Source organism: Cervus elaphus, chromosome 31 (genome assembly GCF_910594005.1).
Source record: "Cervus elaphus chromosome 31, mCerEla1.1, whole genome shotgun sequence".
Lineage (NCBI taxonomy): Eukaryota > Metazoa > Chordata > Mammalia > Artiodactyla > Cervidae > Cervus > Cervus elaphus.
Genome location: NC_057845.1, coordinates 11,616,825 through 11,636,107, shown reverse-complemented (window position 1 = coordinate 11,636,107; position 19,283 = coordinate 11,616,825). Strand labels below are relative to the sequence as shown.

The 19,283-nt window shown below is 37.2% G+C and overlaps 1 protein-coding gene across 1 annotated transcript in view; it reads right to left on the bottom strand.

Annotated features, from left to right (window-relative positions):
• Window positions 1–15,504, bottom strand: part of CYYR1 (cysteine and tyrosine rich 1) — a 123,114-nt gene extending 107,610 nt beyond the window's left edge. The window contains exons 1-2 of the mRNA XM_043892709.1: window positions 15,058–15,504; window positions 8,856–8,958 (exon numbers count right to left, since the gene is read on the bottom strand). Coding sequence (XP_043748644.1) covers window positions 8,856–8,958; window positions 15,058–15,130 — 176 coding nt within the window. The 5' untranslated portion in view covers window positions 15,131–15,504. The remainder of the gene's footprint in view (window positions 1–8,855; window positions 8,959–15,057) is intronic.
• Between the last annotated feature and the right edge of the window lie 3,779 nt (window positions 15,505–19,283).

Genomic DNA, 19,283 nt, shown 5'->3' with positions numbered 1-19,283 from the left:
ATCAAAAACCTTGAAAACAAAATGGAGAAAATGCAAGAATCAATTAACAAAGACTTAGAAGAATTAAAGAATAAACATACAGAGACAAACAACACAATTACTGAAATTAAAAATACTCTAGAAGGAATCAATAGCAGAATATCTGAAGCAGAAGAACAAATAAGTGGGCTGGCAGATAAAATGGTGGAAATAACTTCTGGAGAGTAGAATAAGGTAAAAAGAGTGAAAAGAACTGAGGACAGTCTTAGAGACCTCTGGGACAATATCAAATGCACCAACATTTGAATTATAGGGGTCCCAGAAGAAAAAGAGAAAAAGAAAGGGTATGAGAAAATTTTTTAAGAGATTATAGTTGAAAATTTCCCCAACATGGAAAAGGAAATAATCAATCAAGTCCAAGAGGCACAAAGAGTCCCATACAGGATAAACCCTAGGAGAAACATGCCAAGACACATACTAATCAAACTAACAAAGACTAAACATAAATACAAGGGAAATTCCACATGCTTAACAGCTGATCTTTCAGCAGAAACTCTGCAGGCCAGAAGGGAATGGCAGGATATATTTAAAGTACTGAAAGGGAAAAATCTACAACCAAGATTACTGTAGCCAGCAAGGATCTCATTCAAAATTGATGGAGAAATAAAAAGCTTTCAGGACAAGCAAAAGTTAAGAGAATTCAGTACCACAAAACGAGCTTTACACCAAATGTTAAAGGGACTTATATAGTCAACAATTACAAGAGAAGAAGGATCTACAAAATCAACTCCAAACAATTAAGAAAATGGCAAAGGGAACATATATATATCAATAATTACTTTAAATGTAAATGGATTACATGCTCCAACAAAAAGACAGAGATTGGCTGAATGGATACAAAAACAAGACCCATATATATGTTGTCTACAAGAACCCCACTTCAGACCTCAAGACACATATAGACTGAAAGTGAGAGGATGGAAAAATATATTCCATGCAAATGGGAAGCAAAAGAAAGCTGTAGCAGCAATCCTAGTATCAGACAAAATAGATCTTAAAATAAAGAAGATTGCAAGAGATAAAGAAGGACACTACATAATGATCAACAGATTAATCCAAGAGGAAGACATAACAATTGTAAATATATAGACGCCCAACATAGGAGCACCTCAATACATAAGACAAACACTACCAGACATAAAAAGAGAAATTGACTGTAACACAGTAATAGTAGGAAACTTTAATACCCCACTCACACCAATGGACAGATCATCAAAACAGAAAATTAATAAGGAAACACAAGTCTTAAATGATACATTAGATGAGATGGATCTCTTGGATATCTTCAGGACATTCCAGCCAAATGCAGAATAATACACCTTCTTCTAGAGTGCACGTGGAACATTCTCCAGGATAGACCACATCTTGGGTCACAAATCAAACCTCAGTAAATTTAAGAAAATTGAAATTGTATCAAGCATCTTCTTCGACCACAATGCTATGAGACTAGATATCAATTACAAGAAAAAAACTGTAAGAAACACAGACACATGGAGATTAGACAACACATTTCTTTTTTCTTTTTTTCTTTTTGTAGACAACACATTTCTAAATAGCCAACAGGTTACTGAAGAAATCAAAAAGGAAATAAAAAAAAATTCTAGAAACAAATGACAATGAAAACACAACAACTCAGAACCTATGGGATACAGCAAAAGGACTCCAAAGAGGGAAGTTTATAGCAATACAATCGTATCTCAAGAAACAAGAAAAACATCAAATAGACAACCTAACTTTACACCTAAAACAACTAGAAAAAGAAAAACAAAACAAAAAAAGAAACTAAAATTAGTAGAAGGAAGTAAATTATAAAGATCTGAGCAGAAATACATGGAAAAGAAATGAAAGAAACAATAGTAAAGATTAATAAATCTAAAAGCTGGTTCTTTGAGAAGATAAACAAAATTGACAAACCTTTAGCCAGACTCATCAAGAATAAAAGACAGAAGAAACAAATCAACAAACTTAGAAATGAAAAACGAGAGGTTACAACAGACAATGCAGAAATACAAAGGATTATAAGAGACTATTATGAACAACTATATGGCAATAAAATAGATAATCTGAAAGAAATGGACAGATTCTTAGAAAAGCTCAATCTTCCAAAACTGAACTAGGAAGAAATAGAATTTATGAATAACCCAATTACAAGCACTGAAATTGAAGCTGTGATCAAAAATCTCCCAAAAAACAAAAATCCAGGACCAGATGGTGTCACAGGAGAATTCTATCAAACAATTAGAGAAGAGCTAATGCCTATCCTTCTAAACTCTTTCAAAAAATTGCAGAGGTAGGAACACTTCCAAACTCATTCTATAAAGCCACTATAACCCTGATACCAAAAGCAGACAAAGACAATACAAAAAAAGAAAACTACAGGCCAATATCACTGATGAACATGGACGCAAAAATCCTCAACAAAATTTTAGCAAACAGAATTCAGCAACACATCAAAAGGCTCATCCACCATGATCAAGTTGGGTTTATTCTGGTACTGCAAGGATTCTTCAATACACACAAATCAATCAATGTAATACACCATATTAACAAATTGAAAGATAAAAACCATATGATCATCTCAAGAGATGCAGAAAAAGCCTTTGACAAAATTCAGCACCCATTTATGAATAAAACTTCAAAAAATGGGCATTGAAGGAACTTGCCTCAACATAGTAAAGGCCATCTCTGATAAGCCTACAGCAAACATTACTCTCAGTGGTGAAAAACTGAAAGCATTCCCCCTAAGATCAGGAACAAGACAAGGAAGTGTGTCCACTCTCACCACTATTATTCAACATAGTTCTGGAAGGCCTAGCTACAACAATCAGAGAAACGAAAGAAATAAAATGAATCCAGCTTAGAAAACAAGAAGTAAAGCTCTCACTGTTTGCAGATGACATGATACTGTACATAGAAAACCCTAAAGATAGTATCAGAAAATAACTAGAGCTAATCAGTGAATTTAGCAAAGCTGCAGCATACAAAATCAATACACAGAAATCACTTGCATTTCTATGTACTAACAATGAAAAATCAGAAAGAGAAATTAAGAAATCAATCCCATTCACCACTGCCACACAAAAAATTAAATATCTAGGAATAAACTTACCTAAGGAGGCAAAAGAACTGTACACAGAAAATTATAAGACACTAATGAAAGAAATCAAAGATGACATAAACTGATGGAGAGATATTCCATGTTCCTGGGTAGGAAGAATCAATATTGTGAAAATGACTATACTACCAAACACAATCCACAGATTCAATGTGATCCCTATCAAATTACCAATGGCATTTTTCACAGAACCAGAACAAAACATTTCACAATTCATATGGAAACACAGAAGACCCTGAATAGCCAAAGCAGTCTTGAGAAAAAAGAATGGGACTGGAGGAATCAACCTTCCTGACTTCAGATTATACTACAAAGCTACAGTATGGTACTGGCACAAAAACAGAAATATAGACCAATGGAACAAGATAGAAAGCCCAGAAATAAACCCATGCACCTTGTTTTTGACATAGGAGGCAAGGGTATACAATGGGACAAAGACAGCCTCTTCAATAAATGGTGCTGGGAAAACTGGACAGCTACATGTAAAAGGATGAAATTAGAACACTTCTTAACATCATACACAAAGATAAACTCAAAATGAATGAAAGACCTAAATGTAAGACCAGAAACTATAAAACTCTTAGAGGAAAACATAGGCAGAACACTTGATGACATAAATCAAAGTAAGATCCTCTATGACCCACCCCCTAGAGTAATGGAAATAAAAACAAAAGTAAACAAGTGGGGCCTGATTAAACTTAAAGGCTTTTGCACAGCAAAGGAAACTATAAGCAAGGTGAAAAGACAATCCTCAGAATGGGAGAAAATAATAGCAAATGAAACAACTGACAAAAGATTAATTTCCAAAATATATAAGCAACTCATACAACTGAATACCAGAAAAACAAACAATCCAATCAAAAGGTGGGAAAAAGACCTAAATAGACATTTCTCCAAAGAAGGCATACAGATGCCTAACAAACACATGAAAAGATGCTCAACATCACTCACTATTAGAGAAATGCAAATAAAAACCACAATGGGATATCACCTCACACCAGTCAGAATGGCCATCATCAAAAAGTCTACAAGCAATAAATGCTGGAGAGGGTGTGAAGAAAAGGGAATGCTTTTGCACTGTTTGTGGGAATGTAAATTGACACAGCCACTATGGAAGACGGTATGGAGATTCCTTAAAAAACTAGAAATAAAACCACCATATGACCCAGCAATCCGACTCCTAGGCATATCCCCTGAGGAAACCAAAATTGAAAGAGACACATGTATCCCATTGTTCATTGAATTACTATTTACAACAGCTAGAACATGGAAGTAACCTAGATGTCCATAGGCAGATGAATGGATAAAGAAGTTGTGGTACATATACACAATGGAATATTATGCAGCCATAAAAGGAACACATTTGAGTTCTAATGAGGTGGATGAACCTAGAACCTATTATACAGAGTGAAGTAAATTAGAAAGAGAAAGATAAATATTGTATTATAACACACATATACAGAATCTAGAAAAATGGTACTGAAGAATTTATATATAGGGCAGCAATGGAGAAACAGAATAGACTTATGGCCATGGGGAGAGGGGAAGAGAGGCTGAGGTGTATGGAAAGAGTAACATGGAAACTTACATTGCCATAGGTAAAACAGAGAGCCAACGGGAATTTGCTGTCTGGCTCAGGAAACTCAAACAGGGGCTCTGTATCAATCTAGAGGGGTCAGATGGGGAGGGAGATGGGAGAGAGGTTCAAAAGGGAGGGGCTATCTGTATACCTATGGCTGATTTATGTTGAGGTTTGACAGAAAACAGCAAAATTCTTTAAAGCAATTATCCTTCAATAAAAAATAAATTTTTTAAAACTGTCAAAAATGGACCAATAGTTCCCAAGTTATACATTCCATCATAAATGGTACTAAAAAGTGTAATATCTCAAAGTGTTCACTCTAAATCTTTTCTCTATGGAATAAATAAAAATAATCTTCATTTGGTGGCTTCTCACCTCTGTCCCTCATCTTAGTGGTATCTAAGGGGCTTCCCTGGTGGCTCAGATGGTAAAGAATCTGCCTGCAATGCCGGAAACCCGGGTTTAATCCCTGGGTCATGAAGATCCCCTGGAGAAGGCAATGGCAACACACTCCAGTATTCTTTCCTGGAAAACTCTATGGACAGAGGAGCCCGGTGGGCTACAGTCCATGGGGTCACAAAGAGTCGGACACAACTGAGCAACACTTTCACTTAGTGAGATCTAAGAATGTGTCCTTTCTACATGAAACCAGCTATCTTATTTCCAGAAAAATACTGAATTATTTTACTTTAGTTTTGTTAGACATGACCAGTAAGATTATGTAATCAACCAAAAAAAGTCTAAAAAAGTAAGTATCTACCTTTTGTCTTACCTAAAGTTTAACCTTCCATTTCTAGCAACCCTGACCAACATAGGTTTCCCCAAACTGACCATTTACTTTATTAAATCTTTGCCCTTATAAGGGAGACTCTGTCTATCTGGAATCCACTTCCTTTTCTTCACTGTTCACTTATGTAAATATCTACTCTTTCTTTAAAACTCTGTTCAAATTTCATATTTATGAGGCTTTTTCTAAACATCTCTTTCTAGACACACACACACACACACACACACACACACACACACACACTTAATTGCTTTCTCTCTTCTCGGCCCTTCAATAACACTCTATAGATTAATTCACTGAATTAGAATTATTGGTCTGCATTTTCTTCTCTTATTAAGATTGAGAGATCATAAAGGTCAGGGAACATCATTTATTTATCTTTGGATCCTATGCTGCCATGGTAACAGGTACTTAATATATATCTGTAAATAATTGATTGCATAGGGTATGCTGACTTTTGCAAAAATTATCCTTAAATTCTAAAAACTAATATTGTTACTTTTCTGTATGGAAGTCAATATCTGTGACCATAATGAGCAAAAGTAGGCATGCCATTTTAAATAGATTTATGTCAAATAGACTTATTATAGTGATCATTTTGCCATATATACAAATATTAAATCATTATGTTGTACATCTGAAGTCAATACAATGTTACACATCAATTATATCTTGATTGTTTAAAGTATTTTTTAAAGTTGAAGTTTTAAATTGTTTTCACATGATATACGTTTAAAAATTTATAACTGAAAAAAGGGGGTAAATCTAAATTTACTTGTCAAAATTAACTCATATTTAGAATATAAAATATGTAAAGGGGAGAGATCTGAGTCAAATAATACTTTCAAACTAAAAGGTAAATTGAATGCTAGCTTTTGGGATCTATTTGAAAACAAGGCTTACTGGTTAATTTAAAAAAGTTTAGAAAGGGTAGCTGAATTAAGGGCTAAATATCTCTACTCTGATTATTTTGGAGAGAGGTCTCAGCAAGAAGGATCAAGTGTGCCTTACCTTACCAATTTATACACAGTCTGCAAAGACCCAAATTGTATTTTATATTCTCTTTAGCTCATTTTAAGCTAGGCCAAGACATTTTCTATTTTAAAAACAAATAAGACTAGAAACCAAATTAAAACCAATTTACAAAATTATCCATTTAGGATACATAACATTCCAGTGGGTTTACTGATTTCTTCCCTATTACCTTACTGATAACCATAAAGATTAAATTTTCTGTTAGGATGATTAAAATGATTTTACTAAGAGTGTGCCTAGATGCTTCCAAAAGAGGAAGCAGAGTTTATGAGTTCCAAAATAGCAATATTTGAAAACATGTGCATGAAAGAACTTTTGTAAGCATTCTTGGAATTATTTACTCTTTTTCTATTCCTCCCACCCTAATTAAAAAAAAAAAAAGGAAAGCTTTGGGTGGAGTTAACTCTTTTCAAATCTTAAACAATAACTGGAAATCCTGAAAATGTATTCTTTATCCAGTGGGGAAAACACTTTAAAGCTCTTTTTTTTTTCCTCTAAGAATTGTTTAGCAAGGGAATTACTTGGTGGCTTCTATTTTGAACAGAAAATTCAGTTTAACTGCCTGAAATATTATGCCATCTGTGTTTATTTCCGCCATCCACAGAACACAATTCTGTTTTTCAAACATAACAAGTACATGGCCCTAAAAACCTAGATAAATATATAACTCAATGAATTCTTTACCTAGTAATGAAATTAGTTCAAAGGACATGTACCATTAAAAAAAAAAAGGAGAAGAATCTGATTGTAGATATGAAACATAGTTCAATGCATGCCATGATGCAGTTAGTGGGCAGACACCTGGGCCAGGTACCAGAGGACCAAAGAGTCACAGAGGCATGCTGACCCCAGGCTGCTCAAACCTATACCACCCACGAGGCCCACTCACACATCTGCCTGGAACAAGCAGCCTCTGATGTGTGAAGACCACTCAAAAATCAAATTTGAATTTAGTAATCAAGTACTTAAAAAGCATGAAGTGATATACAAATGTGGAACATCATTATTTGTCTTTACTTAAGGTATTCTGAACTGATTCTTACCATTCTCTAAATGTAAGGGGACTTAATGTTTTTCTAGCAAGTCTTCAATGAGGAAAAATTCAAACATTTTATTTAGAATTTATACATACCTCAAAGAATGTTTAAATTCTATTCATCAGTCTTTATGACAACCTGACATTTCTTCCATCGCCATGACAATCTTCAAAAATATCCTGAACTCTGATTCTTTCTGGCCTTATTCAGGGAGAGACATAATCTCTAAGATCGATCCCACTTTGCGTCTAGAAAGTGTACCATATGCCAGGTTTCCTGTTCTCAGGAAACAGAGGATGATTTACAGACCTTGGTCACACACGTCAGTGGGATCTTTCCTGGCTCTACTTAAGCCTTCATAGAACACAGACTAAGTCACAACAGAACAGTTTTCAAATCATCCTGATTGTCACTTAAAAAATACAAGGTAAGGAGGACAGAAGCAGACTCCTGAAAGCCTTGAGTGATGGTCGCCCCTGGGTGAAATTCATATGCTCCTAATCCTCTGTCTTCTATTTCTCAACTTGAAGATGTGTGTAGAAGGACAGAGTTGCACAGTTCTCAGACATACAACCCTGCAGGCAGCTTCTGCTTGTCCACTTCCCTTACCCAGAAGCATCTCTAAAATAAATTCTTAATTAGTTATAGACAAATGCTTAACATATTCTCTGTGTTATGTTTCACTGATTTTTGTAGTTGCTTATCAGGTTACACTGTTGCCACCTAGCTTTTCTTAGGCTCTAATCTTGTTGCCTGAAGTTGCTTAGGTAAAAACTGACCTTTCATGTCTCAAATGTTTTTTATTTATAAAGTCTCTTTCCCCTGATATCTACTGGATGAGTCTGACAAATACATGGGATGGCAAAATAAACTGGTTATCATTAAATGACAAAGTCTAATCTTTCAACAGAGCAGATAAAAACATGTCATTTATAATGTTAAAAAATGGATTGATATTATGAATATGATCTACTTAGGACATTATTATTATTATTATTATCATAAATACAAACTAAGCAATAAAAGAATATATTTTAAACTTCTAATAAAAGCAATTTATGTTGTATATTAATTTACACATTTAGTGAAAAAAAAAAATGACACATTAGACTGTCATGAGTGTTTAGAATCTCCAGTAAGGATTTTATGTCAACAACCAATCTTAAAATTTCCTACTCAAAACAATAACTTAGCACTTTTTGAAAATATAACTGGGTAAAGGAAAGAGTATCAATATTGCCAAATGTGATTAATACTCACGAAAGAATATTCCCAATATAGGCATAGTAGGAGCAACAGTAAGGTGTGGTTCCATCACAGCAGTAAGATTTGCAGTCTTTGCCACAGTGAGCAAGGCAATCCTCTACAAAATAAAAACCACATCCACATAGTTACTATTCTAAAATCGCAGCTTTACAAAAAAAATTACTTTATTTTACATCTTAATCGATCAATGGCCACTTTTTAGTGCATTTAGATTTTCAAAATGCTCAGAATTCTAAAACATTTGTAAACATTTAAACTAGCTCCTTGTTGTTCTTTAGTTGCTAAGTCATGACTGAGTCTTTTGTCTGTAGCCCACCAGGCTCCTCTGTCCACAGGATTCCCCAGGCAAGAATACTGGAGGAGGTTGCCATTTCCTTCTCCAGAGGATCTTCCTGACTCGGGGATCGAACCCAAGTCTCCTGTACTGGTGGGTAGATTTTTTTTACCATTGAGTCACCTGGGAAGCTCCCTTCCTCTTTATCAAACATAAATCTAGAAAAGGCAAAGACCATTCTTGGAACCTCCTGCATCAAGCACCATAACTGGTAGTCAGAGTGGGTTGAAAGAGACAATGAAGGGAGAATGAATGAACCAAACAATCAGACATTCAATTTGTCAACAGAGTTCCTACAATAAATTTTAAATGATAAAGTCTTTTGACTTCAGAGTGTTAATCCTAAATATATTTGACGGAAAGTGTTGACAAGAATAATAACAACTGGAAATCATTTTAAAATATTGAATGTTTTTCATGACAGTGCATTATATGCTTTTCTCTACCATTTTTGTCTTCATAATTACAGCGTGCATACATAAGGTAACACATATGAGTCTGCATATCATGTCAATCTATTTGGAGTCAGTTGTGGGAAAAAGTTCCTATAGATAATGAACTGGTGAATAATTAAGAGTTTGTTTAATGTCAGATTTATGAATCAATAAGCTATGAAACAGCACTACGTGAAGGGGAAGTATTTTCTGATTTAAAAGGACATATTGGAGCTGATAAAACCAAATTATTGTCTTTTCCCCATGTTTTTGGCAAGGAAAATTATACCAAATGTCCAATAAAAGTTACCCTACCTATAAAAAAATTCTTTATTTCATCTAAATGATGTATGTTTAACAAGTGAAGGCTATCTTTTAGCTATGTGTGCGCTAAGTCACTTCAGTCCTGTCCAACTCTTTGCAACTCCATGGGCTGTAGCCCACCAGGCTCCTCTGCCCATGGGATTCTCCAGGCAAGAATACTGGCGCGGGTTACCATTTCCTTCTCCAGGGGATTTCCCGACCCAGGAATCAAAACTGAATCTCTTATGTCTCCTGCACTGGCAAGTGGGTTCTTTACCACTAGCACCACCTGGGAAGCCCTATCTTTTAGTTACAATCAGTTATAATCAGTGGTATAAATTATAATGAGTGAGTTTATAAATATAAAAATAAATATAAATATGTGAGTTTCAGGTACATGTAAGAACACATGTATAAGTATAGTCTGATAATTTGAGATACACATTCAAGAATCACAAAAGAGGTCATTTCCAACTCAATCTCTGAAGGCAATAATTCTTACAAAAATTATACAAGACTTTTGTTTTCCTGTCAAAGTCATAATATAAAAGTGCAAATGTTATATTTATGCCTGCAGGTCCATGTAATTGATTTGTCTAGAGAGGAAAATATAGTTTTGGCTTTTAAATCACCTCCCTGACAAAATGATTCTTTACAAATTGATGTGATCAAAAACTAGCAAAGTTCATTCACCTCTATCAATAATGCATGACCTTTGTGGAATAAGTGAAAAGTTCATGTTTTCTTTCCCTCAATTTTATTTCTACTTCATAAATGAAAAAACCTTAATGTTTTCTTCAAGGATGTGGTAAGAAGGCATGAAAGTGGAAAATAATCAACTTTGTAAGATTCAGTAACTCTACTTAAATCCACTTAAAAATTTTGAAGACAGAAACATGATCTAATGATTTATTGACATTAATGTTTTTTGCATTAATATGCTGTGTATGCTTTTTGCAATTTATTTTACCGTTTTCCCAGGGAATTTCCATAGCTCTCATTTTTAGTACTGTTTAATTCAAATATTTAGACTGCTCAGCTATGTCAAGCATGTAGCTGGGATGTTCTACTTTGTACACTTAAAAGTCATTCAGATAGTGGGAGAGCTGACACCCCTCCTTACTCTGGTGGAGCAGAACAAGTGATATTTCAGTAGCTTCACGGGATCCTTTTTGAATGACGCCCAAGACAGTGACATCTTATTAAGCTCTCCATGATTATCAAAGATTCAATTACTATTATTATAAGGACACAGTGTTATCAAAATATTTTGAGTCAATGTTTCAGGAAACCAAGCCCCGAGTCTTGTTGCCAAGAAGCTGGATTATACCTGCAGCAAATATCTAGATCCTGTCATACACTGTTCATTATTTTAATGGCATTTTCCAGCACTTTAGTCTGCTTCCCAGAATTAAACAACTGAAAGTGTGTGTTAATAGCTCAGTCATGTCTGACTCTTTGCGACCTCATGGACTGTAGCCCGCCAGGCTCCCCTGTCCATGGAATTCTCCAGGCAAGAATACTGGAATGGGATGCCATTTCCTTCTCCAGGGGATCCTCCTGACCCAGGGATCTGAAATAACTGAAAAGGAAAGATTTAATAGCATGACAAATACACTCACAATCACATTTCCAAACCTGGATGTCAGTCACACATCAAACTTCTTTTGAGAGGTTAGTTGCTTTCTCCAGTTCATTTGAAAATAATCCTATAAAGATCACACTTTGGGCAATATGGAGACAACTTCTCACTTGCAAAAGTGTGAAACATCCCAATGGCCCTCAGAAGATAAATAATATTACTACTAATATTCAAGTTAATATTCTTGAAAATTAGCCAGTTCCAATTTTCTTCAGTGGCTTTAAGGCAGGATCTGGAAGAAGCCTTCCCACTCTCTTCTCAAGGAATGTGTAGAACAGGAAAGCATCTGGCTCCAAGCACTTGCTCAGAATTGGCTCTTGTAATCTACAGCTAAGAATCAGAAGGGAAGGAAAGGGAGGGGACAGAAATCACTGCACAGGCCAGGAAGGTTAAAACCTTGGCCAAATCCTGCCTTTGTAGCCTGCAGTGGGAGTTAGATAATCATATAAACACTCCCATGGATTTCTTTCCAAAAGTGACTCCAAAGTCAAACATAATGCTTCAGGTATAGAAACCTTGCTTTTATTTCGCTGACAAATGGATCCTGTATTTAATATATTTTCTTTGGGGAAAATAATTCAGGTTATGGACAGCTTCCCAGGTGGTTCAGCGGTAAAGAATCCGCATGCCAATGTCAGAGACTTAAGAGACCTGGGTCTGACTCCTGGGTTGGGAAGATCCCCTGGAGAAGGAAATGGCAACCCACTCCAGTTTTCTTATCTGGAAAATCTATGGACAGTGGAGCCTGGCGGGCTACAGTCCATGGAGTCGCAAAGAGGTGGACATGAGTGAGTATGCGCGCACACACACACACACACACACACACACACACACACACACACACACACACACACACACACACACACACACACACACACACACACACACACACACACACACACACACACACGCAGTGCATCGACAGGTTTTTGTCCCATTAAAGCTGGCAATTCATTTAACAGGGTGTCTGGATCAATCCTGGACTTTCCTGGTGGCTCAGATGGTAAAGTGTCTGCCTACAATACAGGAGATCTGGGTTCAATCCCTGGGTCAGGAAGATCTCCTGGAGAAGGAAATAGCAACCTACTCCAGTATCCTTGCCTGGAAAATGCCATGGACGGAGGAGCCTGGTAGGTTATAGTCCATGGGGTCTCAAAGAGTCGGACATGACTGAGCGACTTCACTTCACTTCACTTCTGGATTAATTCTATTTCTGTAGTGTTCCCCCATCTCATCCCAATCCTCACTTCCAGCCTTATCTCTTAGTTCCAACCCAACTGTATTGTCTGTTTCTACACTTCTCATGATTTCTGCCTTTGTTCATACACTATCCTACTTCATCTTCTAAAAGGTTTAGGTCCTAAAAACCCTCCTCAATTTAAATTCTCTGAGCAAATATTTATTGCGCTCCTCTTATGGGTCAGGCATTTTGTTAGTCTCTGAGAATATTATGTTAAAGAAACAGACATCATTTTCACGGAGCATATACTCCTAAGTCAGCAGTAAAGTCTCCTCCTTTGAATACCTAAAGTACACCATTGTTTGTCTTCCATAATACAGCTTTTTATAACGTCGAGTAATGGGCACAGTTTATCTTCCAGACAATACTCAAAGTATGACCTCTGTCCTAGGCATCACTCAGCATACCTCACTCAATTAACAGTAGTTGAGTAAACGCTGCAAGCATAAAGAAGCCTCTGAATAAAGAGCTCAGGAATTAATATCAGAAATGCATTAGCTAAGCATTTCTTATCAAAGGTGATAAGCTGACCTAGCATTGGTGAGTTATGACTTTGTAATGTACTGAGGAGGGATGCAGATGGAGAGAGGGAATGAGTGGAGTAAAAACTTCTACATTGATCAAACTCCCTGCTGGCCAGCTGCTTGGGTTCCCTGAATCCTGGGGGTTGGGGGTGGGGTGGGGTGTGCACTTAACATTGGGGGAATCAGAAGAAGGGAAGGAAAATCAGAAGCTTCAGCTCACCAAACAGAATAAAATAGACAAAAGAACAAGAAAAAGTTGTTCAATGATGTGGTTGAAGATGAGTGAAGGTATTAAAATTTCACTGGCTGTATTCTATTTTCTCATTTCTGTTTTCTTTGGTAAACAGTGGAAGTGAAAAGAATTGTCACTGCTCCGAATCACCTAATGAAAAGATTTTAATATAAAATGGATATTAATACAATTGATTCTGTTAGACTCTCAAATTCTGCAAACTTTATAGGACTTAAGTAAAAGAAGTAAGTGCTGGAAACACATTATGATGTGCACTCTCATTAAATAGAAAGTATTTTCCCTATTTTATGCATTTTGTATTTGAAGGTCAGTATTTTCCCTACAATAAAATATCTTTGAAACAACTCACAGACGGCCACTAGTTTACATTTTAAACAGAGTGTAAATTTCTACAGGAGTTATCATTGTGACTCATTTCTCCCAAGGTTGAATGAGAAATTCAATTCTGTTGATGTTCAGGTAAAAATACTGAAGACCATCTTCATTTCAGGTGCCATTATTTTTGCAAATATCAAAAGGTAAATCACAGTACTATATATAAATTTAGTATTGCAAGGTCATAGGTAAGCCTGTGGCTTTTATTATAAGAAGTCAGAGACATGAAAAATTCTACAAAAACTCTGCTTTTATCCTGTTTTATAAAAATATGAAGCACATGGAAAACTGCATGTGCAATTAACTTTATACTTGAATAACTAACGAAAGACCATTTTGGGCTTCACATCAGTCACAAAACAAGAAAACCGCTTCGCTACATCAAATATTAGCTAGCAATTCTAGCCAAGAAAAACTAGAATGAGGGAAATGAGATACTCTTCATTTATAAACAAGCGCTTAGCAAGCTCAGCAAAAACAAGTTAGACGCTGGGTGAATTTATGCCTCTTGAAAACTGTATATTTCAACTCAAAGCTTCCAGTTGCCCTGTCCACCACACTTGAGAATCAAATTCTAAAGAATGAAAACACCAGTCTATGGTTTTTTGGGGTTGGTTTCTGAAAGGAAAAATCTGGAATATTCAGCATGTGGAGGTGGAATAAGGCAGCGGTAGCCTTTACTGAAAAGTGGTCAGTTTATCTGAAAATCTTAGCGATACCTCTAAACTTCAGGTGCTTAAAAAACAAAAATGCTTTTCTTCTACCGCTCCGTCTCCACTCTCACCTTATTCAGAAAATGAAAAAAAAAAAAAAAAAAAATCCCTTAAATGTGGGGTTGGGGGTATTAATAGTTGTTCCGCGGAGAGAAAGCAAAAGAGAGAGAAAAGGACACGTGGAAGGAAAGGGACAAAACAGAACCGCGTGGAGGTCGAGCCTCGGGCTGGCGCGCGCGGGGTTCTCCCCTGCCGGAGGGGACCACCCAGCCTCTGACCGCCCACCGCGCCCCGCTCAACCCGCGCTGCCTGGCCTGTGACCCCAGCGCCGCCGGGAGCCCCAGTACCCCCCCGCTCCCGCCGCCCTAGGTTACCGACCTGCGCAGACAAAGAGCAGGACCAACTTCGGAAGCAAGACCCCTGGACACCCGGGCACCCTCCGCGCGTCCATCCAAGCCGATGGCCGGAGGTGGCGCGCCAGGACAGAAGGACAAGCAGAACCGGTCTGTAGAGAAGGCTGGGAGCCAAGGGCGCGCCCAGCGCCGGGAGGGGATGCGGGCGGCAGGAGGGGATGCGGGCGCCGGGAGGCGATCAGATGGAGCGGGCAGCGCTCTGGAACGCGGGCTGGCGCGGTGACCCGGCCATCGCGCTGGGAGCCTTCGTGGGGAGCCCGGGCGGCCGCGCGGGGCTGCGCGGTGGCCGAGGTCTCTTTGTCTGTCCCCGGGGCGGTCTGGCGGCAGGCTGAGCAGCGGATCCAGCGTCCTCGGCCACCCGGGCTCACATTTCATCTTCGCGGGTGGCACCTACGCGAGGCTGGGGGCGGGGGTGGCCCCGACTCCTCCCCACGCTCCGGTTCTTCCCTCTGTAGAGTGACTCTCAGAGCTTGGCCCTGTCCTAAAGGAACTTCTAACCTTTTGCTCTGACTGTCGGCACGAAGTTCAACAAGCTACTTTATCGCCCTGCCCTCCACTCCACAGTTTTTCCTTTGGAGTAATGGATGCTCCCCAAACTTTGTGATTTATCTGTACACAAATGGACGGAGTTTCCAACGTTGAAGATGTTAGATGAAGAAAGCCAACGAGGAAAACCTAGGAGAACTGGAAAGTACAGAAACAGTATATGTTTTTTTCTGTCGAAAGCTGGTAAAGCTTTTGTTATTTGTTAAACACCTAAAACATTTCCAGTAAAGTCAGGGAAAACAAAACAAGATTGCATACTGTCGTCACTATTGTTTGATACTGTTCTGGAGTTACTGGCCTATGCAATTAGATAAGAGAAAGAGGAAAAAAATCATAAAAACTGGAAGGAAAATTATCATTTGCAAATGATATGCTTTTATACGTGGAAAGTCAAAGACAGTCAACTAGAGGTGACTAAACAATCAATAGTTTTCTCTCATGCAAATAAAAATCAGAAAGTTATCAATTTTATACACAAAGGAGAAGAAAAGACACAAATAAGTGAATAGAGAATCTCTTGACTAAGAAAATTAAGCATAATAAAGGTAAGAACTCCCCCCCCCCCAATTAATCTATAAATCTGGAAATTAAACTGGCAGTTCAGCTGGTAAAGAATCTGCCTACAACGTGGGAGATCTGCATTGGATCCCTGGGTTGGGAAGATCCCCTTGGAGAAGGAAACTGGCTACCCACTCCAGTATTCTGACCTGGAAAATTCCATGGACTGTATAGTCCATAGGGCCGCAAGGAGTCGGACAGGACTGAGCAACTTTCACTTTCTCTTAATAAAAATACCTATTTTTTTTTTCAAAACTGTCTAATTATAATCTATTTAGAAAATAACCAAGTAAGACTATCAGTTAAAACAAAAGAGTGGAATGGAATAAGCCTCAATAGATAATAAATATAACATCACAATAACTGAAACAGTTTGACCAACACTAAAATAGTTAGGTTCAATGGATCAGAATGGAGAGTTCAAAAATAGAGTTATACATGCAGAAATTTAATTCATGGTTTTAAAAAAAGTATTATTTTAAAATAATAAAGGAGGAAATTATGGGTTATTCAGTGAATGTTTTAGGGTCATGAGTAGGCATCTGTGAAGTCTTATCTCCTTTCATCAAAATCAGTTCTATATGAATTAAATATTTAAGCTTAAAGATATAATTATGAAAATACTAGGTAAAAGAATGAGAGGGTGACATTTAAATAACTATGAAATAGAGAAAGATTTTCTAAACATTATTTAAAAACTCAGAAATCACAGAAGAAAAAATTGAGCAATTTGATTACATAAGAATTAAAACATTCTGTAGATAACAAGCTAGGTATTTAACTGTTAAAAATATTTGCAATGCTTAGGCTACAGAGACCTGATCTCTTCACTAGATAAAAAGCTTTTAAAAATTATAAGGAAAAGAAAATCACCAATAGAAAATTAAGCAGGGAGATTAATGGATAACTCTCTTCTAGTCTTCCAAACACTTAGAAGAGGTTCATTCTTACTCTCAAAAAATTTTTTAAAAATTAAAAATCAAACTGACAGCAAGACATCATTTTTCATGTATTAGGTAACCCCCACCCCCAAATCAGTTTTTAAGGACTGCACTGTAGCCATATGTATCAAAATTCAAATGCACACTCTTTAGTCAGTCCTTCTTTAGGAACTTATAAATATACTGCTACATGGGTATTAGAGGATGCAAGGCTACATCATCTCCAAAATAAATATGGCCCGCTGTGTTTTATGCATGATTGGAGAGTTAATCATCCACCAGGTTCACCAAAATACCTGGTCAGTGTCTTCTTTTCCATCAGCCCCAATAACCAGTCTACCACCAGGTACCACTGATTGTACACCTAAATCCCCACCCAACTGTATTTGTATTTTAACCTCCATTTCTGCTCTAATCTACGCTCTTATAGTCTCCATTATAGCCACTCTTCCTGCCCCCAGGGATATGAGCAGACTGAAGCTAGATTATTTCTTCTCAAACTACAGATTTAATCACATTTATTCACCTGTTTAAAATTCAGTGGATTCCTGTTGCCCTGTTGGATTTAAATTAAATCCAAACATTTAATCCCTGGTTTTTGAGAAACTTCATCTCTTGGTCCAATAGGTCTCTACCTGGTCTCGACATTCTGCCAAAGATCACAATGTTTAAGCAACTGGGTGAATGGTTGGAGCCTAGAGGAAATCCCAGCTATACAGGATGTCAAGTTCTAAAAAAAGAAGATACAGGTGTATGTCAGTGTTTGCAGAGTTGGAAATGGTATGAAGGATTCTTGGAATTGAATGATGCTTAATTCTGCAAATGAGGCTGGACCCAGAGTCTGGAGTGGGAATGGGCAGCTGGTGATGGAAGAGGCACCTGTTCCTGCATGGTTGTTGCATACAGCTCTGGAAGGGGCTGGTTTTGCCATTGCAGCCAGAAGGTCAAAGTAGCCTTTCCCAGCTTACTTTTGAGAAGAAAGAGCTTTCTCCTTGTACAGTTCAAGCAACTGACCAAATAATGCTTGCCTACTGGTTCACTACTGCAAAAGAAATTCTGCCTTAAAATACTCAGGTGCTTAGGAGGCCCTACTCAATTGACAGTCAAAGATAAAGAGTGATATCAAGCCATTTAAAGACATGTAGTAGCTTAAAAAAAGGGATTTGAAGGAAAAACTTTAAAAGTAGATACATGTATATGTATATACATATATATGCATGTATGCACAAATTTATATGAAATAAGAAACCTTAAGAGCATGGCATTGGAGGGCACAGAAGAGTTTCTGGAAATTTGGCTTGAGATTTTTTGTTTTTAAATCACAGAAGAATTATAAAATGCTCACTTTCAAAAACAGCGTAGACCATTCAATCAATAGAGAACATATTGGTAGCATAGAGAATGAATACAAAGATATGGAAATCATGGATAAAAATATTTTAAAATGTCAAGGCACATAGAGGAGGTCCAATATGAGAATAATATGCAAGCTCGAAGCAGTTTTAGAAGAAACAAACGTAAAGAGATTTAAAAAAAAAATTCTGAGCTATAATATTTGAATTTTCAGAGTTAAAATGGAGAGTGTATATATGTCAGTCCTAATCTCCCAATTCATCTCGTTCTCCCCCTCCCTGACCCCATGTCCACATATCTGTTCTCTATGTCTGCATCTCTATTCCTGCCCTGCGAATTGGTTCATCTGCACCATTTTTCTAGATTTGACATGTGTGTTAATGTACAGTATTTGTTTTTCTCTTTCTGACTTACTTTACTCTATAAGACAGACTTTACACCCATTCACATCTCTACAAATGACCCAATTTTGTTCTATTTCATGGCTGAGTAATATTCCATTGTGTACATGTACATCTTCTTTATCCACTCATCTGTCGGTGGGCATTTAAGTTGCTGTCATGTCCTGGCTAATGTAGATAGTTCTGCAACGAACATTGGGGTATGTGTGTCTTTTTTAAATTATGATTTTCTCATGCTTTATGTCCAAGAGTGGGCTTACTGGGCCATATGGTAGATCTATTTTTAGTTTTTTAAGGAACTTCCATCCTGTGTAAATTAGGTAGCTACTGGGAACCTATTTTACAGCACAGGGAGCTCAGCTGTGTGCTCTGTGATGAGTAGATGAGAGGGG